This window comes from Sander vitreus, chromosome 13 (assembly GCF_031162955.1).
Source record: "Sander vitreus isolate 19-12246 chromosome 13, sanVit1, whole genome shotgun sequence".
In the NCBI taxonomy this organism is placed as follows: domain Eukaryota; kingdom Metazoa; phylum Chordata; class Actinopteri; order Perciformes; family Percidae; genus Sander; species Sander vitreus.
Window position 1 is genome coordinate 14284040 of NC_135867.1, and position 27219 is coordinate 14311258.

General features: G+C 38.5%; 3 protein-coding genes across 7 annotated transcripts in view; 2 read left to right on the forward strand and 1 right to left on the reverse strand.

Moving 5' to 3' along the window:
- Positions 1 to 2610, forward strand: part of dclk1a (doublecortin-like kinase 1a) — a 42513-nt gene extending 39903 nt beyond the window's left edge. For 2 of the 4 annotated variants that reach the window (XM_078265814.1, XM_078265816.1), the window contains 6 exons: positions 159 to 236; positions 369 to 465; positions 576 to 656; positions 771 to 884; positions 1111 to 1184; positions 2241 to 2382. In XM_078265814.1, the coding sequence (XP_078121940.1) occupies positions 159 to 236; positions 369 to 465; positions 576 to 656; positions 771 to 884; positions 1111 to 1184; positions 2241 to 2298 (502 nt within the window). In that variant the 3' untranslated portion in view covers positions 2299 to 2382. Of the gene's footprint in view, positions 1 to 158; positions 237 to 368; positions 466 to 575; positions 657 to 770; positions 885 to 1110; positions 1185 to 2240 lie in introns of all 4 variants that reach the window. The other 2 variants (XM_078265815.1, XM_078265812.1) reach the window with 1 other exon arrangement.
- A 13947-nt stretch (positions 2611 to 16557) lies between these two features.
- Positions 16558 to 19406, forward strand: rfxap (regulatory factor X-associated protein). Its single transcript, XM_078265780.1, has 3 exons — positions 16558 to 17281; positions 17600 to 17710; positions 18124 to 19406. The coding sequence occupies exons 1-3, from the start codon at positions 16853 to 16855 to the stop codon at positions 18226 to 18228; spliced, it is 645 nt and encodes a 214-aa protein (XP_078121906.1). The 5' UTR covers positions 16558 to 16852; the 3' UTR covers positions 18229 to 19406.
- smad9 (SMAD family member 9) lies at positions 19143 to 26975 on the reverse strand. 2 transcript variants are annotated; one of them, XM_078265779.1, is made up of 8 exons: positions 26865 to 26975; positions 24085 to 24620; positions 22939 to 23154; positions 22419 to 22673; positions 22132 to 22242; positions 21612 to 21833; positions 20046 to 20302; positions 19143 to 19744 (listed from the first exon to the last, which is right to left on the reverse strand). In XM_078265779.1, exons 2-8 carry the CDS (start codon positions 24278 to 24280, stop codon positions 19601 to 19603), a joined length of 1401 nt encoding a protein of 466 aa, XP_078121905.1. In that variant the 5' UTR covers positions 24281 to 24620; positions 26865 to 26975; the 3' UTR covers positions 19143 to 19600. The 2 variants fall into 2 exon arrangements, with proteins under 2 accessions (XP_078121905.1, XP_078121904.1); XM_078265778.1 differs by lacking the exon at positions 26865 to 26975 and adding an exon at positions 26435 to 26567.
- Between the last annotated feature and the right edge of the window lie 244 nt (positions 26976 to 27219).

Genomic DNA, 27219 nt, shown 5'->3' on the forward strand with positions numbered 1-27219 from the left:
TCATGTCTTACTGCAGTTAGGCGGCAGGTTACAGATTACAAATATTTCGTACTCTTGCAAATAAATTTTGTCTTAAAAAGACAAATGCTGCTCTGCATGTTCCCTTCTTTTTCTTTATCTTTGCCTTGAAGTCATTATATATCTTTGTCTTTGTGTAGGTATGGCCTTAAGGTGGACATCTGGGCAGCTGGAGTCATCACCTACATCCTGCTGTGTGGTTTCCCACCCTTTAGAGGGTAAGAACACTTTTACTGCTTTAAAAGTCACTCTCGGAATAATGTCACACACAGAGTTGTGGATGAGTTCCCTGAATGGCATCTTTACCGCTGTGAACAATGTTAATCAGAGCAATATTCTATTGTTTGCAGGAGCAGTGACGATCAGGAAGTGCTTTTTGATCAAATACTAATGGGACAGCTAGAATTTCCTCTACCATACTGGGACAACGTGTCAGAGACTGCTAAGGTGAATATCTAAATTAGTAAGACCGATATGATCTGTTTGCCTGTGTTGTGAACAAATCCCCCCGTTGGAGGAAATTGACTTGACTCACCAATGTTTGTTTGCTGCTGAAGGAGCTGATTCGATCCATGCTGGAAGTGGAAGTGGATCAGAGATACACTGCCCTCCAGGTGCTAGAACACCCTTGGGTCACTGTAAGTACAGAGTTAAGTGAGCTCACAGATCTTGAGGATCACATCTATTGAGTCGTTATATTTTCACATACGCGCTGAATTTTCTTCGTCTCCTCTCCCCTTTGCTCGATACAGGATGAGGGTCTATGTGAGAATGATCATCAGTTGTCAGTAGCAGGGAAGATAAAGAAGCACTTCAACACCAGTCCGAAGGTCAATGACACCACTGCAGGAGTGTCAGTCATTTCTGTAAGTCACCACCACAAACACGACCACCCATAAACCAACTGGTCTGAGAGATTGTAAGGTTTATATAAAGTTGTAGTTGAATTGGTTTATACGGAGGTCTACAAAAAAAAACTAAGTTGATTTATTCTGCCTTATAAGACAGACACGACTTTCTGAGTGAAATTTTTTCTGTTTTTTAAGTGAACTGGTGTTTAGATTAATTGTGCTGGTTTCTTTTTGTATTCAGTTGGACGACAGTTTTTCTATGCAGAGATCTGGGTCGTTGGATTTCTACCAGCACCCGGCCATGTACTGGATAAGGTACGCCAGGTATCCATAGAGACACAACCAGCAAGAAATAAAAACAAAGCAAAATAGTGTCTCTGAAATTGCTGCCTCCCTCCTCCCTGCGTGCAGCCCTGCTGACTGGCTGCTGCTGTGCTGCTTTGTTGTCGTTGTCGTTCCTGCTCTGTGGTCTTCTTCCCTTTCATCCCTCACCCTCTGTAAACACATATTTCATGCAGCACATGCATCCTTGACGTCTATCTTTTGCTAAAGCCTTGTCCTCTATGTTGTGTCACGGTATATCAATGTCTCCTGGATTTCGAAATGTGTGTAAATAAGGAAGTGAAAGTTACCCTTAAAATTACCCTTGTGCATGTTTCTCCTATTTCTGTTGAACATGTACTCATATGACTCATTTGACAACAAAGTGTTGCTGAGGTATTCACTGAGTAACAGTCACTTTCTGATTACAATATTTCTTTGTGAATGCTGCCTTCCAAAGAAATAACCCTGCTCCTTTGTAGGCTTGTCACAATCAAGTGATGTAGGATTGATGTCATATTCCCTACCTGGCTGCCTGTACGAATACCTGAGCTTGCTATTCAGCTCCCATTGCCGAATTCCTGTTGTGTGACTTTATCCACCATTGATTCATGGAGGACCAAGAGGTTCATGGTTATAAAGGTTTACAGTTATAATTTAACTGGTTGATATTTACAGAAATGTGGACACTGACAAGAGGAATTAATAACAGACTTTGAAGGATGAATTCACAACAAAACAATAACAATTTAGTGTATTAATCCAGCTGCAAATGTTGATTCATAATAATTTAAACTGTGATGTTGCATCAAAATCTTTCATTTAGGTATTGATAAATACACTTTAATTGACAGTTTAATTTAGGTATAGTTTATAGATCCGTTTATAAATTTACAATTTAATCCCTCGTCTGACTGTCCAATAAATATCAATTAATAACTTAATGCACATGTGCAAGGCTCTCCTGATCCTCCATACTGGATTACTGGCTACTGAATCCCTGCATCAGAGGATCTAATCATAATATTCTCCTGTTCCATCCTCATTCAGGCCACCCCTCTTGATAAGGAGGGGCAGGTTCTCAGACGAGGACGCCACCCGAATGTGAAGCCACTGCCTTTGCAGATGATGCTGACAATGACAACAGTAACAACATCAACAACGAAAACACTATGGGCGGAGCCTCCCAGTTGCCTCCCTGGCCTGCCCATGGCCCCTCCCTCTCTGACCCCTGACACTTGCTCTGATCCTTCCCCGAACCCCAGCCTCCCATCTGACTCTGATGACATCTCCATCAGCTCAGCCAGTATCATCCACTCCCCCAACTCGCCCTTCTAGAGAGGAGGCGGAGTGGAGGAGGAGGAAGAAGCGAGTGGGGAAAATCCTCATCCAGCTCCTCCCTCTATATGGAGGAGGAGGAAGAGGAGACGTCAGCTTCCCCACAGTCTTCTATCTAAGGCTGGGGGTGAACCCGGGGAAAGCTGTGGAGGATAAAAAAAAAAAAGAGAAATCAGAGATAACTTTTAGCTCCCCTGAATCCATCTTTCCAAACCTGGAGGAGAGATAGATCAAAGGGTGGATAGAGGAAAAGAGGGTAGAGAGGTTGGGAGAAAGACTATAGAGGCAACAAGAAACAGAGAGCACGAGGGAAAAGGCGTAATGGGGCGAATTACTTTTTATTTATTTATTTTTAACGTTCTCTCATATGAGCACATGTTGCCAAGCTCAAGGAGCGAGAAAGGGAGACAGTATTGTTTACCCTTCAGTGATGATCCAGGCTCAACATGGAAACTTCCTTATGGTGGAGCAGCTCTACAAGGCAATATGAGAATATGGACCAATGTTCATGTTTTATTGAACCTTATTTAATCATTCCTTATTCACTGCATTTTTTTATATGTGTTTCCCTTTCTCATAAAGGATATGTTTTTGTTGATTTGTCCTAAGAGCTTGGTGTAAAGAAAATAATTGAAAAGTGTGTAGAAGTAGAGCTCAGAAATGTTAGGCTACCGGAGACTAATGTGGAAAGATCAGAGCTACAGTGTGTAGAGAAAGGAGTTTTTCTTACAAATGTGTTAAATACAGTGTTCATAAGAAGATAGATCATCAAAGACAGCACTTGTGCTACAGTATAATTCTGTGCTCCACACAGTATTGGCGTTGCCTTCCTATAATGTTGGATTGCAGTATTGCAGTTTACAATTTACACAGACTGCTATTAAGACAACAATGGTGCATTTGATCCCTGCTTGTAATTTTGTCAACTGCTTCGTTCATGACATATTGATACACAAAATTCAGCAGCATTCAGGTGCTTGTGTAGCAAACTCAACATTTTTTCCTCAATGCGCACATTTTCACAATCATTCTGAATTGATATATTAATTTTGATATTTTGTGATGCTCATATTCACATATGAAGCCTTGTTTACATTTCCCCCAACAATGAAGGCTTATTTCATCCACATATCCCAGCAGTAAAGAAAGGTATAATTGTTTTAGCCTAGGTGTACCAGTTGTATGGGTTTGGAGATGTGTTTTAGGTTGTAAATGTATACAATTAACCATTTATGAGGGCTGCCTATTTGCTAGTACAGCAAGTACTGCAGTCTAGGTGCAGTCAAGAAAGACAGTATGGATGTCGGAGAACCAGCAGCACTCTTGGAAAGCAGAACAGTTAAAAGGAGAGAAGAGGATATATTTTAGCTCTGTACAACCTCATTCATGGCTTCATTTATTCAGATGAAAGCATGCCAGACATACAGTAGCCTATTCTTATAAAACAAAACAGTTTGTGATGAAGTATTGTTTATATGTTATGTAAATAACATAATTTCATTTATTTTGATAGTTCACAATACAGTATATTTCTTTACTAGTAGCTAAGTCTTTGGAAACTGTAAAAAAAAAAAAAACTGTCATACATGTGTATATGTCAGTCAGCACAGAAAAAAATAACCTAGAGGAGATCATCAGGTTGAAATGAAACAATACAGATAAGTTGGAAAAAAAATTCAAACTGACATTGTACCGCCTGGATAGATATACACAGACAAATAGAAGAAGAGGATACCTACATCTTTGCTTCTTGTTAGACACTGGGAATGATGTCACTTCCTTTGCAAAAGCCACTGGCAAGGGATTTCCAGTAACTGATGTGAGATAGCTGAGAGGAGAAGCCAGAAGAGTGAGAGAAGTGCAATGCGATTTCGGTTTTTGTTTTTCTCCTTGCAATCGTCACATTTGTCTGTCATTTTCTGTATGTATTCTCATCATCACACATATACAGTTATGTGCTGCCATATTGACCAGATCAGTATGAATTTGTTGTGCTGTTGAAATCCACTCTCTCCAGCACAAGGGCACATGTGGTTTACCAAAGTGCTCTCACTGCTGCTCCACAGTATTACAATCTGTTGCAATACCAATACCTGTACCTCTGTTAAACAATTGTCTATCAATAATAAAAGTAATAATGAAAAAATTGTTTCAAAAACAAATCATGTGTCATTTGAAAGCTTTAATGTGTTTAGTTGGTATAATTAAAAAAAAACTTTAAAACAGACATGCAATTCCTGTGGCAATGGATCACCAAGGATCATACAAACATCATGCATACATATTTATTTAATGGTAAATTTGTCAAATAAATGCACATCCTCCTACCTAGTTTTTGTTTCTGTTGCTATCTACAGGGTTGCACTTAATTAGAGGATTACTTTTGTAGTTATGAATCCCACAACACTTGAAGTCAGAGACATGGCATGTACAGGTGATATGATAGAGGGAACTTTCTCAGACCTATATAATAGATTTTTTTTTTAAACTTCATATACAACAATTAAAAACGGGACAGGTAACATTTGAGAAATCGCAGGTAGCATTAAAAACAGATAAACATCATAACAATAAAAATGTTTTGTCCCCCAGTCCTGTAGTCCCTTTCAGATTAAACCTTGCGAGTTGAATGTGCTTCATGGTTTTCTGCCTGTTACAGCGCAAATACTGGCTCTCGCACAGCTGCCTCTGTGTTTTCCCTATGATCTTGTCAGGCATATTCCCAGACCTTGACACTTTATTTCTATTCTTATCTGCAGAACACTATTATAAACAGTGGAGACATTGCAGGTCTGAGCACTTTCTGTGAAACTTTTGTAACTGTAAAGTATCTCTGCCTCCAGAAAAGGTGACCACCTTTCTAAACTTTCAGCTAGTTTAGTTTGTCATACAAAAATCAAAATAACATGCCATAAAAAATGTCGTACAAAAGTGCGTATGTTGGAAAACGTCAATGTATAGTATGTTGACAAAAGTCATAAAAAGTCATAGTATAGTATGTCAAAAAAAAAAGTCATGGTATAGTATTTTGTAAAAAAAAGTCATAGTATGATAAGAAAACAAAAGGCTGGTGGCTCGGAGGTAATAGTAATAATAATAATAATAATAATAATAATAATAATAATAATAATAATAATAATAATAAATTTAATTTGTATAGTGCTTTTCAAGGACTCAAAGTCACTTAGTCAGTAGAATTATTACGTCATATACATAACGATGGCAGATCAATCCCAGGCCCTTCCCGTGAAGTTTAATTTTCAAAAAGTCATTGTATAGTATGTCGATAATGTTTAAAAAAAGGCATAGTATGTATTTCAAAAATGTCAAACAACAAAAGGCTGGTGCCTCAGAGGTAGAGTTATTGCCTCATATGCATAAGCTCTTCCTTTGAAAAGTCATAGTATAGTATGTAAAAAAGGTTTTTTAAAAAAAAGGCATAGTATAGTATATCGAAAAGAAATTCATAAAAAGTCATAGTATAGTATGTCGGAAAAAGTCATAAAAAGTTTCTATTATAGTATGTGGGAAAAAAATTAATAATATACCATATCAAAAAAGTCATGTTGAAAAAAGTCATAAAAAGTCATAGCATAGTATGTCATAAAAAAGACATAAACTCCTCCAGTGAAGTTTCTTTAAAAAAAGGGCCAGACCAGTAAACCACTGCAGAAAGATCAGAAACTTTATCTGCCACAGAGTTTCTTGTCAGCTTGATTTTGGCAAACACAAGTTGCTTCTGCTACGACAGCGTTCTAAGGCCATTGTAAGAAAAAAAATAATGTTACGGAGCCGGGAGAGACGGGTATTATTCAGAGAAAAAACTAACTAAACTAATTTCTAAGATTAAAGCTGTAAATTTACAAAAAAAAAGAACTTGGATATTCTCTGAGATTTAAGTGGTAAATTTGGAATTGGAATTAGTTACTTCTCTGAAATTTTCACACTTTAAAATAACATCCAGGGGGCCTGATTGGATGCTTTGGCGGGCTGGTTCTGGCCCATGGGCCGTATGTTTGACACCCCTGGCATAGTATGTCGAAAAAACCCATGAAAAGTCATAGTATTGTATGTCGAAAAAAGGTCACAGTATAGTAAATCGAAAAAAGTCATAGCATAGTATTTCGTAAATAGTCATAGTATAGTATGTTGAAAAAAGTCATATAAAGTCATAGTATAGTATGTCGAAAAAAGAATCTTAAAAAGTCATCGGAGAGTATGTCTGTCCAGTAAAATAAGAAATTGGTGGCTCAGAGGTAGAGTTGTTGGCTCATGAATGCTAGATTGGCAGATCGATCCTCTTCAGAAGTTTCTTTTAAAAAAAACTCATAGTAATAAAAAGTCATAATATAGTATGTCGAAAAAAAGTCATAGCATAGTATGTCGTAAAAAAAGTCATAGTATAGTATGTCGAAAAAAGTCATAGTATAGTATGTCGTAAAAAAGTCATAGTATAGTATGTCGAAAAAAGTCATAGTATAGTATGTCGTAAAAAAGTCATATCAAAAATAGTTGTAAAAAGTCATCGTATAGTTTATCGAAAAAAAGTCATATAAAGTCATAACATAGTATGTTGAAAAAAGTCATATAAAGTCATAGTATAGTATGTCGAAAAAAGTCATAGTATAGTATGTCGCAAAAAGTCATAAAAAGTCATAGCATAATATTTCGTAAATAGTCATAATATAGTATGTTGAAAAAAATCATAAAACATCATAGTATAGTATGTTGAAAAAAGAATCTTAAAAAGTCATAGGAGAGTATGTCTATCCAGTAAAATAAGAAAGTGGTGGCTCAGAGGTAGAGTTGTTGGCTCATGAGTGCAAGATTGGCAGATCGATCCTCTCAAGAAGTTACTTTAAAAAAAACTCATAGTATAGTTATCAATAACAAGTCATAGTATGGTATGTCGAAAAAAGAGTCATAGTATTGTATGTAAAAAAAAAAATCATAGCATAGCATTTCGTAAAAAGAGTCATAGTATAGTATGTCGAAAAAAGTAATAACACGTCATAGTATAGTATGGCGTAAAAAAAAGTCATAGTATTGTAAGTCAAAAAAAGTCATAGTATAGTATGTTGCAAAAAGTCATAACATAGTATTTCGTATAGTATGTTGAAAAAAATCATAAAACATCATAGTATACTATGTCGAAGAAAGAATCTTAAAAAGTCATAGGAGAGTATGTCTATCCAGTAAAATCAAAAATTGGTGTCTCAGAGGTAGAGTAGTTGGCTTATGAATGCTAGATTGGCAGATCGATCCTCTTAAGAAGTTAAACTCATAGTATAGTTATCGATAAAAAGTCATAGTATGTTATGTCGAAAAAAAGAGTCATGTATTGTATGTAAAAAAAAAGTCATAGCATAGCATTTCGTAAAAAGAGTCATAGTATAGTATGTCGAAAAAAGTAATAACACGTCATAGTATAGTATGGCGTAAAAAAAAGTCATAGTATTGTAAGTCAAAAAAAGTCATAGTATAGTATGTTGAAAAAAATCATAAAACATCATAGTATACTATGTCGAAGAAAGAATCTTAAAAAGTCATAGGAGAGTATGTCTATCCAGTAAAATGAAAAAGTGGTGGCTCAGAGGTAGAGTTGGCTCATGAATGCTAGATTGGCAGATCGATCCTCTTCAAAAGTTTCTTTTAAAAAAACTCATAGTATAGTTATCGATAAAAAGTCATAGTATGGTATGTCGAAAAAAGAGTCATAGTATTGAATGTAAAAAAAAGTCATAGCATAGCATTTCGTAAAAAGAGTCATGGTATAGTATGTCGAAAAAGTAATAAAAAGTCATAATATAGTATGTCGAAAACAGTCATGAAAAGTCATAGCATAGTATGTCGTAAAAAGTCATATAAAGTCATAGTATAGTATGTCAAAAAAAGTCATAATATGTCATAGCATAGTATGTCGTAAAAAAGTCATAGTATAGTATGTCGTTAAAAAGTCATAATATCGAAAAAAGTTGTAAAAACTTATAGTATAGTTTGTCGAAAAAAGTCATAAAAAGTCATATTATAGTATGTCGAAAAAGTCATATAAAATCATAGTATAGTATGTCGAAAAAAGTCATAAAAAGTCACAGTATAATATGTTATAAAAAAGTCAGAATATAGTAAGAAAACAAAAGGCTGGTGGCTTGGAGGTAGAGTTATTACGTCATATACATAACGATGGCAGATCAATTTTAGGCTCTTCCTGTGAAGTTTAATTTTCAAAAAAGTCATGGTATAGTATGTCGAAAACATTTAACAAAAATGCATGGTATGTATTTCAAAAAACGTCAAATAACAAAAGGCTGGTACCTCAGAGGTGGAGTTCAGTCCCAGGCTCCTCCCATGAAGGTTCATTTAAAAAAAAAAAGTCATGGTATAATATGTCGAAAAACGTCATAGTGTAATATGTCATAACATAGTATTTCTTAAGTAGTCTTAGTATAGTATGTCGAAAAAAAATCATAAAAAGTCATAGTATAGTATGTCTAACCAGTAGCACAGAAGATTTGTGGCTCAGGGGTAGAGTTGTTGCCTCATGACTCTGGGCTTGGCAGATCAAGCCCAGGATCCTCTTCAGAAGTTTCTCTTAAAAAAAAAGTCATAGTATAGTTATCAAAAAAAGTCATAGTATAGTATGTCGAAAAAAGTAAAAAAAAAAAAAAGTCATAGCATAGTATTTCATAAAAAGAGTTATATTATAGTATGTCGAAAAAGTCATAAAATGTCATAATATAGTATGTCGTAAAAAAGTCATAGTATAGTATGTCAAAAAAAGTTGTAAAAGTATTGTATGTCAAAAAAGGCATAATATGGTATATCTTAATAAAAGTCATAGTATAGTATGTTGAAAAAAAGTCATAGTATAGCATGTTGAAAAAAGTCATAAAAAGTCATAGTATAGTATGTTGAAAAAAGTCATAAAAAGTCATAGTATAGTATGTTGAAAAAAAGTCATAAAAAGTCATAGTATAGCATGTTGAAAAAAAGTCATAAAAAGTCATAGTATAGTATGTTGAAAAAAAATCATAGTATATTAAGTTGAAAAATGTCATTAATGTAAAGTTCCTTTTTCAAAAAAGTCACAGTGTATGCCGGGAAAAAGTCATAAAAAGTCATAGTATAGTATGTTGAAAAGACAATCATAGTATATTAAATCAAAAAAAGTCATAAAAAGTCAAAGTATAATATGTTGAAAAAAAGTCATAAAAAGTCATAGTATAGTATGTCGAAAAAAAAGTCATAGTATAGTATGTCGAAAAAAAGTCATAAAAAAGTCATAGTATAGTATGTCGAAAAAAAAGTCATAAAAAGTCATAGTATAGTATGTTGAAAAAAGTAAAAAAGTCATAGTATAGTATGTTGAAAAAAATCAAAAATCATAGTATAGTAAATCGAAAAAAAGTCATAAAAAGTCATAGTATAGTATGTCGAAAAAAAGTCATAAAAAGTCATAGTATAGTATGTTGAAAAAAAGTCATAAAAAGTCATAGTATAAGTATGTTGAAAAAAAGTCATAAAAAGTCATAGTATAGTATGTTGAAAAAAAGTCATAAAAAGTCATAGTATAGTATGTCGAAAAAAAAGTCATAAACAGTCATAGTATAGTATGTTGAAAAAAAGTCATAGTATAGTATGTTGAAAAAAAGTCATAAAAAGTCATAGTATAGTATGTTGAAAAAAGTCATAGTATAGTATGTTGAAAAAAGTCATAGTATAAGTATGTCGAAAAAAAGTCATAAAAAGTCATAGTATAGTATGTTGAAAAAAAGTCATAAAAAGTCATAGTATAAGTATGTCGAAAAAAAGTCATAAAAAGTCATAGTATAGTATGTTGAAAAAAAGTCATAAAAAGTCATAGTATAGTATGTTGAAAAAAAGTCATAAACAGTCATAGTATAGCATGTTGAAAAAAAGTCATAGTATAGTATGTCGAAAAAAAGTAATAGAAAGTCATAGTATAGTATGTTGAAAAAAAAGCCATGAAAAGTCATAGTATAAGTATGTCGAAAAAAAGTCATAAAAAGTCATAGTATAAGTATGTCGAAAAAAAGTCATAAAAAGTCATAGTATAAGTATGTCGAAAAAAAGTCATAAAAAGTCATAGTATAGTATGTCGAAAAAAAGTCATAAAAAGTCATAGTATAGTATGTTGAAAAAAAGTCATAAAAAGTCATAGTATAGTATGTTGAAAAAAGTCATAGTATAGTATGTTGAAAAAAAATCATAGTATATTAAATCGAAAAAAGTCATAAAAAGTCATAGTATAGTATGTCGAAAAAAAGCCATAAAAAGTCATAGTATAAGTATGTCGAAAAAAAGTCATAAAAAGTCATAGTATAGTATGTTGAAAAAAAGTCATAAAAAGTCATAGTATAGTATGTCGAAAAAAAGTCATAAAAAGTCATAGTATAGTATGTTGAAAAAAAGTCATAAAAAGTCATAGTATAGTATGTCGAAAAGAAGTCATAAAAAGTCATAGTATAGTATGTTGAAAAAAAGTCATAAAAAGTCATAGTATAGTATGTCGAAAAAAAGTCATAAAAAGTCATAGTATAGTATGTCGAAAAAAGTCATAAAAAGTCATAGTATAGTATGTTGAAAGACAATCATAGTATATTAAATCAAAAAAAGTCATAAAAAGTCATAGTATAGTATGTCGAAAAAAAGCCATAAAAAGTCATAGTATAAATATGTCGAAAAAAAGTCATAAAAAGTCATAGTATAGTATGTTGAAAAAAAGTCATAAAAAGTCATAAAAAGTCATAGTATAGTATGTCGAAAAAAAGTCATAAAAAGTCATAGTATAGTATGTTGAAAAAAAGTCATAAAAAGTCAGAGTATAGTATGTTGAAAAAAAGTCATAAAAAGTCATAGTATAGTATGTCGAAAAAAAGTCATAAAAAGTCATAGTATAGTATGTTGAAAAAAGTCATAGTATAGTATGTCGAAAAAGTCTTTAAAAGTCATAAAAAGTCACAGTATAGTATGCCGGGAAAAAAAGTCATAAAAAGTCATAGTATAGTATGTTGAAAAACAATCATAGTATATTAAATTGAAAAAAGTCATAAAAAGTCAAAGTATAATATGTTGAAAAAAAGTCATAAAAAGTCATAGTATAGTATGTTGAAAAAAAGTCATAGTATATCCATCCATCCATCTTCATCCGCTTATCCGGGGTCGGGTCACGGGGGTAGCAGCTCCAGCAGGGGACCCCAAACTTCCCTTTCCCGAGCCACATTAACCAGCTCCGACTGGGGGATCCCGAGGCGTTCCCAGGCCAGGTTAGAGATATAATCCCTCCACCTAGTCCTGGGTCTCCCCCGAGGCCTCCTCCCAGCTGGACGTGCCTGGAACACCTCCCTAGGGAGGCGCCCAGGGGGCATCCTTACCAGATGCCCGAACCACCTCAACTGGACCACATCATCTGCAAAAAGCAGCGATGAGATCCCCAGCCCACCGAACTGCAACCCCTCTCCACCCCGACTACGCCTCGATATCCTGTCCATAAATACTACAAACAGGATTGGTGACAAAGCGCAGCCCTGGCGTACGCCAACTCTCACCTGAAACGAGTCCGACTTACTGCCAAGAACCCGGACACAGCTCTCGCTTTGGTCGTACAGAGATTGGATGGCCCTGAGAAGGGACCCCCTCACCCCGTACTCCCGCAGCACCTCCCATAGTATCTCCCGGGGCACCCGGTCATACGCCTTCTCCAGATCCACAAAACACATGTATACTGGTTGGGCATACTCCCAGGCTCCCTCCAGGATCCTTGCGAGAGTAAAGATCTGGTCCGTTGTTCCACGACCAGGACGGAATCCGCATTGTTCCTCTTCAACCTGAGATTCGACTATTGACCGAACCCTCCTTTCCAGCACCTTGGAGTAGACTTTACCGGGAGGCTGAGAAGTGTGATACCCCTGTAATTGGCACACACCCTCTGGTCCCCCTTTTTAAAAAAGGGGGAACCACCACCCCGGTCTGCCACTCCTTAGGCACCGTCCCCAGACTTCCACGCAATGTTGAAGAGGCGTGTCAACCAAGACAACCCCTCCACACCCAGAGCTTTAAGCATTTCTGGACGGATCTCATCAATTCCTGGGGCTTTGCCACTGTGGAGTTGTTTAACTACCTCAGCAACCTCCACCAGGGAAATTGATGCCAATCCCCCCCTCATCCTCCAGCTCTGCCTCTACCATAGAGGGCGTATTAGTCGGATTTAGGAGTTCCTCAAAGTGCTCCTTCCACCGCCCTATTACCTCCTCAGTTGAGGTCAACAGCGTCCCATCCTTACTGTACACAGCTTGGATGGTTCTCCGCTTCCCCCTCCTGAGGTGGCGAACGGTTTTCCAGAAGTACCTTGGTGCCGACCGAAAGTCCTTCTCCATGTCTTCTCCGAACTTCTCCCACACACGCTGCTTTGCCTCTTTCACGGCAGAGGCTGCAGCCCTTCGGGCCCTTCGGTACCTTGCAACTGCCTCCGGAGTCGTCTGGGATAACATATCCCCGGAAAGACTCCTTCTTCAGTCGGACGGCTTCCCTGACCACCGGTGTCCACCACGGTGTTCGTGGGTTACCGCCCCTTGAGGCACCCAAGACCCTAAGACCACAGCTCCTCACCGCAGCTTCAGCAATGGAAACTTTGAACATTGTCCACTCGGGTTCAATGCCCCCAGCCTCCACAGGGATGCATGAAAAGCTCCGCCGGAGGTGTGATTTGAAAGTCTGTCGGACAGGGGCCTCCTCCAGACGTTCCCAATTTACCCGCACTACCCGTTTGGGCTTACCAGGTCTGTCCAGAGTCTTCCCCCACCCCCTGACCCAACTCACCACCAGATGGTGATCGGTTGACAGCTCCGCCCCTCTCTTTACCCGAGTGTCCAAAACATATGGCCTCAGATCAGATGAAACGATTATAAAATCGATCATTGACCTTTGGCCTAGGGTGCTCTGGTACCAAGTACACTTATGAGCATCCCTATGTTCGAACATGGTGTTCGTTATAGACAATCCATGACTAGCACAGAAGTCCAACAACAAATAACCACTCTGGTTTAGATCAGGGAGGCCGTTCCTCCCAATCACGCCTCTCCATGTGTCTCCATCATTACCCACGTGCGCGTTGAAGTACCCCAGCAGAAATATGGAGTCCCCGACTGGAGCCCCATGCAGGACTCCACTCAAGGCCTCCAAGAAGGCCGAATACTCTGAACTCTTGTTTGGTGCATATGCACAAACAACAGTCAGAGTTTTCCCCCCCCCACAACCCGCAGGCGTAGGGAGGCGACCCTCTCGTCCACCGGGTTAAACTCCAACGTAGCGGCGCTCAGCCGGGGGCTTGTGAGTATCCCCACACCCGCCCGGCACCTCACACCCTGGGCAACTCCGGAGAAGAGTCCAACCCCTATCCAGGAGTATGGTTCCAGAACCAAGACTGTGCGTAGAGGTAAGCCCCACCAGATCTAACCGGTAGCGCTCCACCTCCCGCACAAGTTCCGGCTCCTTCCCCCCAAAGAGAGGTGACATTCCACGTCCCCCAGAGCCAGCCTCTGCTGCCCGGGTCTGGTCCGTCGAGGCCCCTGACCTTCACTGCCACCCATGTGGCAGCGCACCCGACCCCAGCGGTTCCTACCACAGGTGGTGGGCCCATGGGATGGAGGGATGTCTGCCACATAGCTTTTTCGGGCTGTGCCCGACCGGGCTCCGTGGCAAACCCGGCCACCAGACGCTCGCTGACGAGCCCTCCATCTGGGCCTGGCTCCAGACGGGGGCCCCGGGCTTCCTCCGGGCAGGGTCACTTCATCCCTTCCTCGATTTTTCATAGGATTTTTGAACCATTCTTTGTCTGGCCCCTCACCTGAGACCACTTTGCCTTGGGAGACCCTACCAGGAGCACAAAGCTCCAGACAACACAGCCCTCAGGTTCATAGGGACACACAAACCTCTCCACCACGATAAGGTGATGGTTCCCGGAGAAGTATAGTATAGTAGTATAGTATGTTGAAAAAAAAATCATAGTATATTAAATCGAAAAAAGTCATAAAAAGTCATAGTATAGTATGTCGAAAAAAAGCCATGAAAAGTCATAGTATAAATATGTCGGAAAAAAATCATAAAAAGTCATAGTATAGTATGTTGAAAAAAAGTCATAAAAAGTCATAGTATAATATGTTGAAAAAAAGCCATGAAAAGTCATAGTATAAGTATGTCGAAAAAAAGTCATAAAAAGTCATAGTATAGTATGTTGAAAAAAGTCATAGTATAGTATGTTGAAAAAAAATTATAGTATATTAAGTTGAAAAATGTCATTAAAAGTCATAGCATAGTATGTCAAAAAAATTCACGGTTTAGTATGTCAAAAAAAAGTCATAGTATATTATTTCGAAAAAAGTCATAAAAGTCTAAGCATAGTATGTCGTAAAATTAGTCATAGTATAGTATGCCTTAAAAAATTCATGTAAGTAGTCACAGTATAGTATGTCGTAAAAAGTAACAAAAAAGTAATAGTATAGCATACATAAAAAATCATTAAAAGGTTATTAAAAAGTCATGTCATAACAATCATTAAAAAGTCATAGTATAGTATGTTGTAAAAAAGTAATTAAAAAGTAATAGTATAGTACATCATAAAAAGTAATTAAAAAAGTCATAGTATAGTATGTCGTAAAAACATAAAAGTCATAAAAAGTCATTTAAAAAAGTAATTAAAAATCATAAAAAAATCATTAAAGTTAGTATAGTAGGTCATAAATATCATTAAAAGTCATAGTATAGTACGTCATAAAATATATGTCATAGTATAGTATGTTGTAATAAATGTCACAAAAATGTGTTAAAAAGTCATAGTATAGTTTGTCATAAAATGTTTTTATATAGCGTGCCATACAACATCTAATAATTTAACATTAATTCATAGTATAGCGTACCATACAAAATGTCAAAACAAATGTCATAATATAGTATGCCATGAACATTTAATACTGTACCATATCACAAAAAATGTCATTGCACAGTATGTCACAAAACATGTTATATTATAGTATGCCAAAAAAAGTAAAAAATAAATGTTATAATGTCATAACAGTGTCATACAATAGTATAAATAACATTCAGGTAAGGTACCCTCAAAGATCTCTGAAGGTTATTTCACGTTTTTGTGATCTCTGCCACCAGAGAATCTTCATTTTCTTATAGTGCTATGTTATATTCATAGGGTGAATTCATATTCACCCTATCTTACATCTTATTGTCATTTTGTATTGTATATGACTAGTGCTCTTATTACAGGGACTAGTGCTTATTTTTTCCATTATTTATTTTACAAAAGTTCATACACAAAGGTACACACATACATAGAATAGACATTACAAAACAGGAACAAAAAAAGACATGCAAAAAAAAATTACATTTCATAATGCCAGAGCATGTGTTAAACTTCAAGGTCTTGATGGCTTTTTTGTTTTAAATCGTTTTTAATATTAAATAAAAGGGTGCTATATTGCTGAAATTCATTAATAAAGAGCAGGAAAGTTGGCTTGTTTCCTGACCATTTTTTCTTATCGATAAGGAAATTTCTAAAAAATAATAAATAGTTGTATAATAATAATAATAATAATAATAATAATAATAATAATAATAATAATAATAATAATAATAAGTTTCAATCTTATCTAGACAAAAACATAGCATCACATCAAACATATTTATTTCAACATTTATCTTAAGTTTCTTCTAAATGTGTCTACCTCCATCCAGAACGTTCTATAATAAACAGTGAAAAAATAGATGGGAAACAGTCTCTTCTAGTCCACAAAAACCACACATATAAACAAACGAATAGTGCTTTTTATTGCTGAGTTGACCCGTTCTCTTGTCAAATACATGTTGTTGTACCGGTGTTAACTTATGGTGTTAACCTACATATGACCATAGACATATATAAAAGCATATGACGAATAAAAAAGAATTACTTGAAACTTGTTATGTTGACCACTAAGGGTCACTCAAACACATGGCACCATTGCAGCGAAGAAGAAAATCCTTGTTATCGAAATGCAGCGAGAGCATAGTGACAGTAAACCTATGGAGGTATCATGGTAGGCGGCTAGAAGTCATACGACTATTTTTCAAATCATGGTATATTTACGACATACCGCCTCAAAGCAGATGAAGGCCCAGTAATATATGAAAGTGGGTGGGCAGCTGTGTTAGCTAACTAAACTAGCTAGCTAACGTGAGCTGACTCCAAAGGGATGGTAGTTAGCTAGATAGCCGCTGCTAACGTTATACTGTATTTGTAACGTTACACCGCAATCATGAATGAAGATGACAATTTAGCATCAGCAAACAAAGACAAAGACTCAACTCTCCTGCTCACTAAAGACGGACAAAGGTACTACGTGAGTAAAAGCGGAGTAGTTGACAGCAGAAATGTTATAACGCCGCACGAACCGGAGAACAACGTCTCCTCCTACGACATGGATGATCAGGACGAGGAGAGCGACGTTCTGGACACTTCGGATCCCAGAGACAGCGCCGCGAGCCCGGAGGAACTCAACGACGAGGAGACCTCGGAGGGCGACAACGCTCCTAAACAGTGCACCTATGACGGATGTACGGAAACCACAACGCAGGTGGCCAAGCAGAGGAAACCGTGGATGTGCAAAAAACACCGCAACAAGATGTACAAAGACAAGTACAAGAAGAAGAAGAGTGATCAGGCCATGTCCAGTGGAAAACTTGATGTAAGATTAAGCTTAATTGATACTTTTGTACCTAGATGCATTCATTTGATCCCATCATGATGTGGTGGAAACTGTCCTACAAACCATACAAAGTACACTTGTATTACAACTAATATCTACATGTAGATGACTGAAGAAGATTGGAATGTGAGAGTTGTAAACTCAGCTTACAATGCAGTTTACATTACTAGGGCTGAACTCATTGGCACATGTGTTTTCCTGGCCCTATTCTTCAGACTTTACTGAACCACAATACAAATATTAAATAAAGCACTCCTAGTTAATAGCTTGTTTTTGTCTTTTTTGTGTGTTAACCAGGAAAACTCAGAGGAGAGGCCTGTGTCTGTAAACAAACAGCGTCTGGGTGCCATGGGGGACCGGCCAGCCAGACCCTCCCTGATAGAGCAGGTCCTCAACCAGAAAAGACTGGTAAGTCATAGGCGGTCAGATTGACTGATTGTGCAATGATGCAACTCCAGATGGGTGGCAGACAAATTGAAAGAAAAACAACAACATGAAGCTACTTTGAAAGGGCCAACACGAGCCTCCAGAGCAGTTTGTGTTGTTTGGCATATGCTTTGCATCATGTTCATACTCAAACTATTAAGTGATCCCTGATGTTGCCATGCTCAGCAGCTAGGCTAAGTTGTAGAGCATGGCTGAACACTTTGTCCAAATTACTTGCATGCATCTGCTAAGTTTCTAAGTGAGCAGGTTTTACATTGGGTTTCTTGTGTTCTTCCACCCAGACTGGACGACATTCGTTTTCACTGTATTGAGAAATTGTGTAAGGTGTTGTGGCTGTTGTATTTTGCTCTGAAATTTGAATGTGTGTCCTTCAGTCATTGCTCAGAAGTCCAGAGGTGATCAGCTTCCTGCAGCAGCAGCAGCAACTCCTGGCCACACAGAGTCGCAGCCAATCACAGCAGCAGTTCCAGGGCTGTTGACACCAGCCTGTCAGTGTTTTACCTTGGTATTTGTGATGTATAGAGAACACTGAAGAAATACTGGCACGTCATGCGTAAATGGATAGTAACCGTAAACATGAATTTCCCCAGCCATGCCGAAGAAAAAATAACTAATCAATAAAGTAATCAAGGGACAAGGCGTGTAGAGACTGGTGGACTGATCTAAATCCCTCAAAAGGCGTGAATTTCTGACAATGTTTGGTGCTATTTCTTTTTATATTTACTTATTGTGAATCTGCCTTTTAGTTCCCATTCTTTCTGTTAGTTATCTTTCTTCATGTGGCAGTAATAATGAAGGTATTGTTGTAATTGTCTAGTCAAAATGAATTAGATGTTGAAGCCTCAGTTCATCAACGAAATAGTACTGTGAGCTCAATTTGATCATCTTTCTTTTTCATTGATAAAAAAAAAAAACATTTGTTTCTTTGTGTGCTTGAGTGTTGCCTGTAATACTTTTAAGTCTGTTTTCTCTTAATGAATTATTGATCTTCACTTTGTTTTTAAATATTTTCTCTTGAACATGAAGTGTTGTTACATGTGACAATCAATTGGGTAAGGCATGTCTGAATCCTCTTCAGTAAAGTGGGGCTTTCAGGACTTGTTTTTACCACAAGATTTTATATCCCTGTTTATCTGTAGCTGCTGCACGGACAGTAAATTCTAACTGTATACAAAAAAAGAACACAAAATAAGTTTGGTGAGATAAATATTGGTCATGCTAGCTCTGTTGAACGGTACTCTACTGTATGCTATTGTAAGTATGTATCCTGCTGTGAGTATGAGAGTGAAATTATGATGCTAATATTGAGACTGTGTGCTTGTATTGCAATATGATGCTTTGTTCTTTAACATGGGGAAAAAATGCTGTATAAATTCAAATCTTGTAAAAAATGTGGATTCTTTAAGAAAAAACAACTTTAATGGAACAAGTAATAAGCAAATAATACATAAAGTCAAACATTCATCACGTGGAAATACAGTACATACAACTAATAACATTTACAACATGTAAAAGTCTTTCAGTACCTACAGATACATAAATCCCATTTTTCTTATTTTGGAGTGCAGTTAATGTCCCAAACAACAGAGAGAGAGAGAGGATAAATGCTGTATCACAGTCTTACTGAAATAAATGAACACTTGATTATTTAACTACGTACATGAGCAAAATGAAATTCAATCACTCATGTGTTTCAGTTATGCGGCATGATATGTCGAAAGCTGTGGGTATCATATTTTTGTAATTTTGCTTGAGATGGGACCATAGGACATAAAACCTGGACATAGCAGAACATACAGAATCTACGACTACCTGTGTGAAGGACCAACAGCACACACATGTATGTCCATGTTATGACACTGAAGAAATGGGGTTGTGAGGGGAGCCCATCTGTGTGAGGACCTTGTCCAGCCACTGCAGAGGCCCGTGCAGATGTACTTCGATCCAGCAGGGGGTGCTGGTGACATCCTGACGGTGGTATTCAGCACCCCAGCCCTGAGGAGAGGAAACCATAAATCTTTGCTGCGCATGTTGACAGTTCAATTAACTATCAAAATGAATGGGTGCTAAGTGAACAAGTGTAATCCCACCTTGTGTACAGTAGGATTTTGCATGCTCAACAGCACATCAAGTCCAAAATAATAGCATATTAAGTTACAGTGAGAAACTTTGAGTGGATACCCAACCCTCTATTAAGCCTTTTAGGGATCAAGCAGAATTGTGGGCAAAAGGATGATCACCATCTGCATTTCTGTGCCTATTCCCAATTTCTTAATTTTACAAGAAAGCTCAGTACCTTAACAAAGCTCATGCGGATGGTGCACATCTTAGTGAGCTCATAGACGACCTCAAAGCCATGGTTAACAGATTGGGCGAGGAGCTGGGCAAACAGCTGGTTGTTGAAGATCTTCAGGCTACAGCCGCTGGGGATCTTACACACAGTGGTGGCGTGGAAGCCATGCTGGAAGTTGCAGTTGCGGCTCTGGACGAAGATACTGCTGTCGCTCAGACACTCTGCGTACACCTCGCCGCCCACATAGTACAGGTGTAAACCTGAGAGAAATGGAGGAGGAAATCAAATAGTCTTAAAGTGATAGTCTGGATCTTTTGAAGTGGGGTTGTATGAGGTACTTATCCATAGTCAGTGTATTACCTACAGTAGATGGTGGTCAGCACGCCCCCAGTTTGAAGAAGCAGACAGGAGTACTGACACGGAAGCTTAAAGCAGACAGCCCTTTCTGACGGGGAACTGAAGCTGTTGTATACATCTATGCTCTCTTCAAAGTCTCAAAAACAATGATTTTACTTTACATAACACAGGAGTTGTGGTCTACCACTGACTTGATCAGTTAGTTTGACGTTTTAAAAGGGTTAGGAACTAACAAACTAACCAATAGAGGCAGCGGTAGACCAGCAACTAGTCTTTGAAGAGAGCATAGACGGCTTTAGCTCCCGTCGGAAAGGGCTGTCTGACAGCAAGGTAAAGCGGTGAAAATATTTTAAACATAGCGTACACTTAAACTGATATAGATTTTTTAGGTGGGCATTTTTTAAGGTGGTTAAAATAGGTTTTGCTGTCTGGCCCCATCCACATTGCTTAGCTACCATATCGGTACTCCTGTCTGCTTCTCTCTGGGGGCGTACGGACCACCATATATTGTAGGTAATACTGACTATTGATAAGTACCTCATACAACCCCATTTCAAAAGACCTGAATTATCCATTTAAATTAAAAAGTGAAAAAAAAGTCATTTTACTGTGGTGCAAGCACTTAAAATGTCACAGCATGTCAAAAGAGCAAAAAACAGCTTGTATCCAAGAAAACATGTAATTAAAGATATACATATTCTATCACTTTATTGTATACAAACTGAAAATGTGGTGTTTTTCTCATATCCTGCCAGATGAAACCCACAAGGACATCTTTGCTTTTAAATGAGGAATGTCTGAGTAGTGTCAGTTGCATCTGTGAGTTGGGGACCAAATTCCCTCAACCCTTTGACTCACCCCTATCATGCAAAACCACAGAGTGCACAGTTTACTGTAACCCAGAGAGGCTTGATGTCTGTCAAACAAAGGCAGGCTTTCTAAACTCTTTTATCATGAGAAAAAACTATGTTTGGCATGAAGGATTCAGCACAAGGAGACAAGCTGTAGTGAAGTGATTGCTTACAAAGACACACCCACATGCACTCAATGGGCATCTATAAAAAATAAAAAAAAACTTTGTGTGTAGATAAATTTTTGCAAACAACGTTCCGCTCAGTTCTTGCTATGGCTCATACCATATTAAGTCCATAAAGGAATTATTGAAAAGGTTGTGCTCCGATTTGAATTTCCTGCATGAGTCATCCAGCCTACCTTTGCCTATGTGCCTGCGTGTGTGTTCGATGGTGGAGTTGCGGTTGACATTGGATAGCAGGCCGAGGCAGAAGCGGTTCTTGTTGTTGGATGGGTCCGTAAAGCCGTCTACCAAGACGCTGCGGGACGATGCATGGAAAGTCTCCCCGACCCGGTTGTTAAGCTCATAATAAGCTACTGAACACCAGTACTCTGGTTCCTCATAACATACGGGCCGTAAATCTAAACAGGAACACAAGGAAGGTTTTACTTGGGTATTAAGGGTAAAATATCCTATGGTATATTTCATTTTAGATACATTATCACATTGATGTAAACATTGGCGACATTACTTGCAGTGGTACAAATACAACTAGAGATGTTAGTGCCTCAGTATAAACAGTATAACAACATCTTTATCCATAGACCGATTGCATTATGTCATTGTATATATTGCTTGTTACTTCATATGCATCAATACTACTTATATTGTATGCATTTCTATTTTCTGCATGTCTCCTCTTGTGTGAACTGAAGTTACCTCTGTGCGGAGCAGAAAATGTGAGTTTGAGGGTTTCTGTGGAGTTGTTGGGCTTTACATCATCTTGAGGGCTCGTCTCCATCATGCTATACGGAGGAGGGGGAGTCTCAGCTGGAAAAAGCACGTCACAAATCATAAGAAGAGGATAAGTGGGAAAGCTAATTGATGTGCACTCATCAAAGAGGTCATGAAAAAAGTCAGAAACCTGCTGGCGTGACAGGTATTTTGCTGCAAGTTCACATAGACATAACACTTAAAAGAATCGGCTTGCTTGTTTTGATTCCTACCTGTGATGTGATACGGACTGCCAGGCTCTGCAGAGCTGTTGGGGGAGTTGGGGAAACTCTGTGAGGTGGGAGATTGGACGAGGGGAGAAGGGGAGGAAGAGAAGGAGGAGCAGGGCAGCGCAGGGAAGGAGTCTGGGTAGGTGGCGTTCTGGGGCATTAGAGGCTCGTTGTGCAGGGAGGTGTTCCTGAACTTCGCCAGTAAACTGTGTTGAGGGTTGAACTCGCTGTGGCGTGGGACCAGAACTGGTGGCAGCACTGAGAGGAGACGAAAAAAAGGAAAGAAAAAGGTAGACAGGGAGCAAATGGAGACAAAGAGAGACCCAGAGCAAGAGCCAGATGCTGTTATAAAAGATTATGTTACTGCAAATCCTTTTGGCTTGGGAACATTGTATTAGATCAAATGTCCTGTCTCTGGTTGGGAATCCAAAAATAAAATGTACTGTTCTGATATTAAAATTAAACAATTACCTTTTTTTTTTTCACAGCAAATGTATATGATGTTCTCTGATAATGCGTGTACCTGGAGTCTCCACGCGCCTGTAGTGGTAAGGGTTAACACAGATGTCCTTCTGCTTGGAGCCAAAAGCGAACTCGCAGCACTCCAGGGCTTTGAGCTCATGGTGGGATTGCAGGTCAGGCCAGCGCCACACCCTGCAGTAGATAACATGGGGCAGTCCCTTCCTGTGGGACACCTGCAACCTCCCATCCAGCGACCGAGGAATCGTCACACACTTGCCTGAAGGATTCAAATTAAACAGCACAGACTTTATTACAGCTTGAAGAAATGAGCAGGTTGTGTTGTGCGTTTAAATTTCCGTTGTTTGAAGCCTTAATCATGATGTGACACATTTGTTACCATTGTTATCAGACTGAAATTAGCACTTGGTACTTTGTCTTGTATTTTCTAGACAGTGAAAAGTATCTGTTATGCAGTTACTACTTCTTATGCACTTTTAAAATGGAAGTTTGCAAGGTACAAGAAGATATTTGGAAGTCCAACAGTAACTCTTCTGCCTAATCTTCAGTTAACCTGATGGTATTGCATTTTAAGTCACATAAATGATAATAAGACTAGTACAATTAAATGTTTCAGGCTTTTAGTAATAATATTTGTTTTCCAGAACAGCTCAAAATAGCAGTCTTATTGTGCAAGACATTGACAAATGGCATCTGTTTGAGGTCAAGTTTATTTACCATGTGCAGTTGACACCACATTGAAATTGGGGTGAATGTGTTGCAATAAAACCTGTAACTCCACAAGTATGAAACATCCTCTTTACAGACTAGACCAGTGGTTCCTAACCTTTTTACCTTATGACCCCTAAACTAAAACATTACATGTGCCCTCTCATCACGTTTCATAATTATTAATAAGTTGTGAGTCCAAAGAGGGATTTTTTTCCAACTCAAACTGTTTCATTTGAATATTGTTTAGAGGCCCAGCGAGGTAGAAGTAAAAGCATAAACAAGCAAAGCCTTTAGGCATTAAAGACATATGTCAGAAACAATAAACTATTTTGTATGGCAGTAGCACGTTTTGTCCTCTTTCTTATCCTGTAAATCCTCTTGAGGCCCTGCAAGTTTATCTTGTGACCCTCTCGATGGGGGACTTCCAGATTGGGAACCACTAGACTAGACTACTACTGTTTAAAACTGTGATACTCACTGGGCTGCCCAGGGCAGCTGAGGGCTCTCTCCAGCTCCTCCATTGCCCCTTTCTTCTTCTTTAGTTTCTTCACTAGAGAATCCACAGCCTTTTCTGCCCACTTCTCCTCCTCATCCCCTTGTTTCCAGCCCAGCAGGCGTTTTACTGCTGGGCTGGTGAAGGAGAATAGGGATGTAATGGAGGCAGAGGAGTTCATTATGAGATGGATAAATGATTTGCGAGGGGAGGTGATGGATGCTGTTAAAGGGATAAACGTTCCCCAGAGGACAGGAGTAAGGAGGCTAATAATAAGAAGCCGGGACAGAAGTAAGGATAAAAGAGGTAGCGGGTTGAGTCTGTGTAAACAGAGGCTGCTTTTTGTATTCCGCTGTTACTTCCGAGCAACGCTGGTGGAGTTGAACTCCCCCCAGTGCAGCGCAAACTCTAAATCCTCTCCTGTGTTGGCACAGAAGGGATCCGGCAGCTATGGATTTGAAGCCTCCTGCAGGGAAGGTTATTCCTCACACAGCCAGAAATCCAGGTCAAATTTCAATCACCTGGCAAGAGAAGAGAGAGATAGTATTAATGTCTAATTTAGCTGAAACAGATGCATGGCTGGACAAAGAGTTCAGTGGTTAGGTAAAAAAAGAGAACTTGGGATTTAATTGTAAAAGGAATTTAGCCAAAGTCACTAAGGTGATAAGCTGGTCTGGAGTGATGACAACAGCCAGAATGAAACCAAAGACTGAACACCACATGAGCAAATTCTACTCATATTTAGCAATCTTGGCTTTAGAGGTAGATTTCCATGATAAGGAGGCTGTATCAGCTGGACAATTCTACAGAGACTATGCCTGCATCTGCAACAAGGTTATTATTCTCTATGGAGAAAATGAAACACAAACCAAAACTGTTTCAGAAAGAGCAGGGCAAGATGACCAAGCTCATTTCTAGATTCACCAACAATGAGGAATGTCCTTTCTGGCCTCTGTTTCTATAATCATGCCACTGACGCCCAGGAGCCATACTGTCTGGCCAGAACACATCACAGGACAGGAGGGGGAGAGGGAGAGAGAGAGGGAGGGAGGGAGGCAGACAGACAGACAGAGAGCTCTCACTGTTTTTGTGTTTATTTCTTCTATAGACTACCACCTAGTTTTTAGATGAACAGAAAGAGACAAAATATTAAGTATTTAGTCTATTCCAGTATATTTAGGTAACCTACTTATATTTAGTCCCAATCAAAATCATGGAACCCTTTGATGCGCATCACTACAGCAGCAACCCAACGTTTCCCAAATATTTATGTATGTCTGAGACTCAATAGTAGCCTAAGTTTATTATAGTTATCTACTTGTTGTATCTCCTGTGGCAGAACACCTATCATGTTTGACTCAAAGTTTTTGCAATAATGTTGTAGACTAAATCATTTTGCATGTCAGATTATAACCGCCCATGCAGACGAATAATTTATAAAAGGTGAAGCCCTTTTAACCACAACTACATGGCTTGGACACCCTATTATTCTAAAATACACAACATAACCACAATATAATTTCCACTTAAATCCAAGACTTTGTGGCTATTCAATAAGATGGATCTCAAAATACACACAGGTAAGAAGTAGTGTGAATCAGCCCTATATTATGTCCTATGTTTATGTGACCAACACCGGTTTCCCGCAGACAAACAAGACAGCTGGGATTTACAGCAAAAGCGCACGAGCTCAATGCGGCATCAGTCTGCCGCTGCTGCTTTATGGAGCTTGGCGTCACTCAGTCTGCAGGCTCAGATAGGCTAATTACCTACTGCTTTATCACCAGGACACCCCCTTCCCAAAAAAGTAAACACGCCAGTTTCCTTTTACTACGACTACAACGAGTCATTTTACCGCTACAGAATCCGGTATCTGCCCTAACCTCTAAAAGCCTACCTTGACGGTAGACAGAAGCTTGGCACCCAAAAGCATCCTAGTTTGACAACATGTCACTATACTGTAAACTTAAGTTCAATCAGTCAGTCAAGTACATGTTTCAAAGAGAACCGTAATAACACTTCCTTGAATAGTCTTCACTTTGTGCTCAAAATAGTGCCGAACTAGAACTAATAGCCCTAGCCTATCTATTGATTATCTATTCTCAGCTGTAACATTATATTTGTCTAAACCCAGTCATGTCAATATATGAAAATAATACTAGAATATTTAATCCACAAAAAGTTGCCTGGCAGTAGGAGTGAGCACTGTATTTAATAGTATTTAACAAGAACCATCTTAAATATTCAACTTGGCAACACATCTACAGCAACATAGGACATAAAAAAGGAAATTGTAAATTTCTGGAAATATGCAATTATGTGTTTATTCACTCACCTCTGTTGTGATAACAAGTGCACCGCAGACAGCCTTGTGCGTGTGGAGGCTTCCCTGTCTGTAGTAGGTCGAGCCAGCACAGTGGAACAGCGAAGGCGTGTGTCAGTTTGTGTGCGAGCGTGTGAGCGTGTGTGTGCGTGCGCGTGTGTGTGTGTGTGTGTGTGTGTGTGTGGGTGTGTGTGCGTGCGTGTGTGTGTGTGTGTTGACGTTAAAGTGTCAAGTCAGCCTCAATAAAGATTGCATCCAGATGCACGTTTCAAAATAAAAGCGTCGTTGACTATGCAGTTGCAAGGTGTCAGTCGAAAACAAAAACAAGTTTTACAGAGCCGATTAGACCTACATGCAAATATAATATATATATATATATATATATATATATATATATATATATATATATATATATATAGCAATTAATGAAAATATAACTCACCATTCCCATTTTATTTTCCCAGTGGCAGCACCTCAGCCCAACAACGGTCGTGTGGACCATCCCTTATTGTTCAGCTACAAACATTTATTGTGAAGGTACAGTCACACTATCTTCCGGTATTGTCCTGGCAGTCTGCGGCCGTATTGACGCAGGTTTGAAGAGCCCGGAGCCTCCGCTCCTCCAGCAGCCCCAGCAGAGCGCCACACAGCCTCGGCGGCGTCAGCCTGGCTGGAACCGCAGCGCCTGCATGTAAGATCCCTCCGCCTTCCCCCTCCTGGAACTTTCCCAGGATTTTAGATTCAGGGCCCGGCAGCTGGATGCATTTGCGCGCGTGCATGTGCGTATGTTTGCGTCC

Bases quoted from the DNA above. Each gene is read 5' to 3' on its own strand.
- rfxap (XM_078265780.1), top strand. From the start codon at position 16,853: ATGAATGAAGATGACAATTTAGCATCAGCAAACAAAGACAAAGACTCA. The intron at 17,282-17,599 runs GTAAGATTAAGC...TGTGTTAACCAG, and splicing joins TGTCCAGTGGAAAACTTGAT to GAAAACTCAGAGGAGAGGCC. The intron at 17,711-18,123 runs GTAAGTCATAGG...TGTGTCCTTCAG, and splicing joins TCCTCAACCAGAAAAGACTG to TCATTGCTCAGAAGTCCAGA.
- smad9 (XM_078265779.1), bottom strand. From the start codon at position 24,280: ATGAACTCCTCTGCCTCCATTACATCCCTATTCTCCTTCACCAGCCCA. The intron at 22,674-22,938 runs GTACACGCATTA...GTCTCCTCTCAG, and splicing joins CAGGCGCGTGGAGACTCCAG to TGCTGCCACCAGTTCTGGTC. The intron at 21,834-22,131 runs GTAACTTCAGTT...GTTCCTGTTTAG, and splicing joins ATTTTCTGCTCCGCACAGAG to ATTTACGGCCCGTATGTTAT.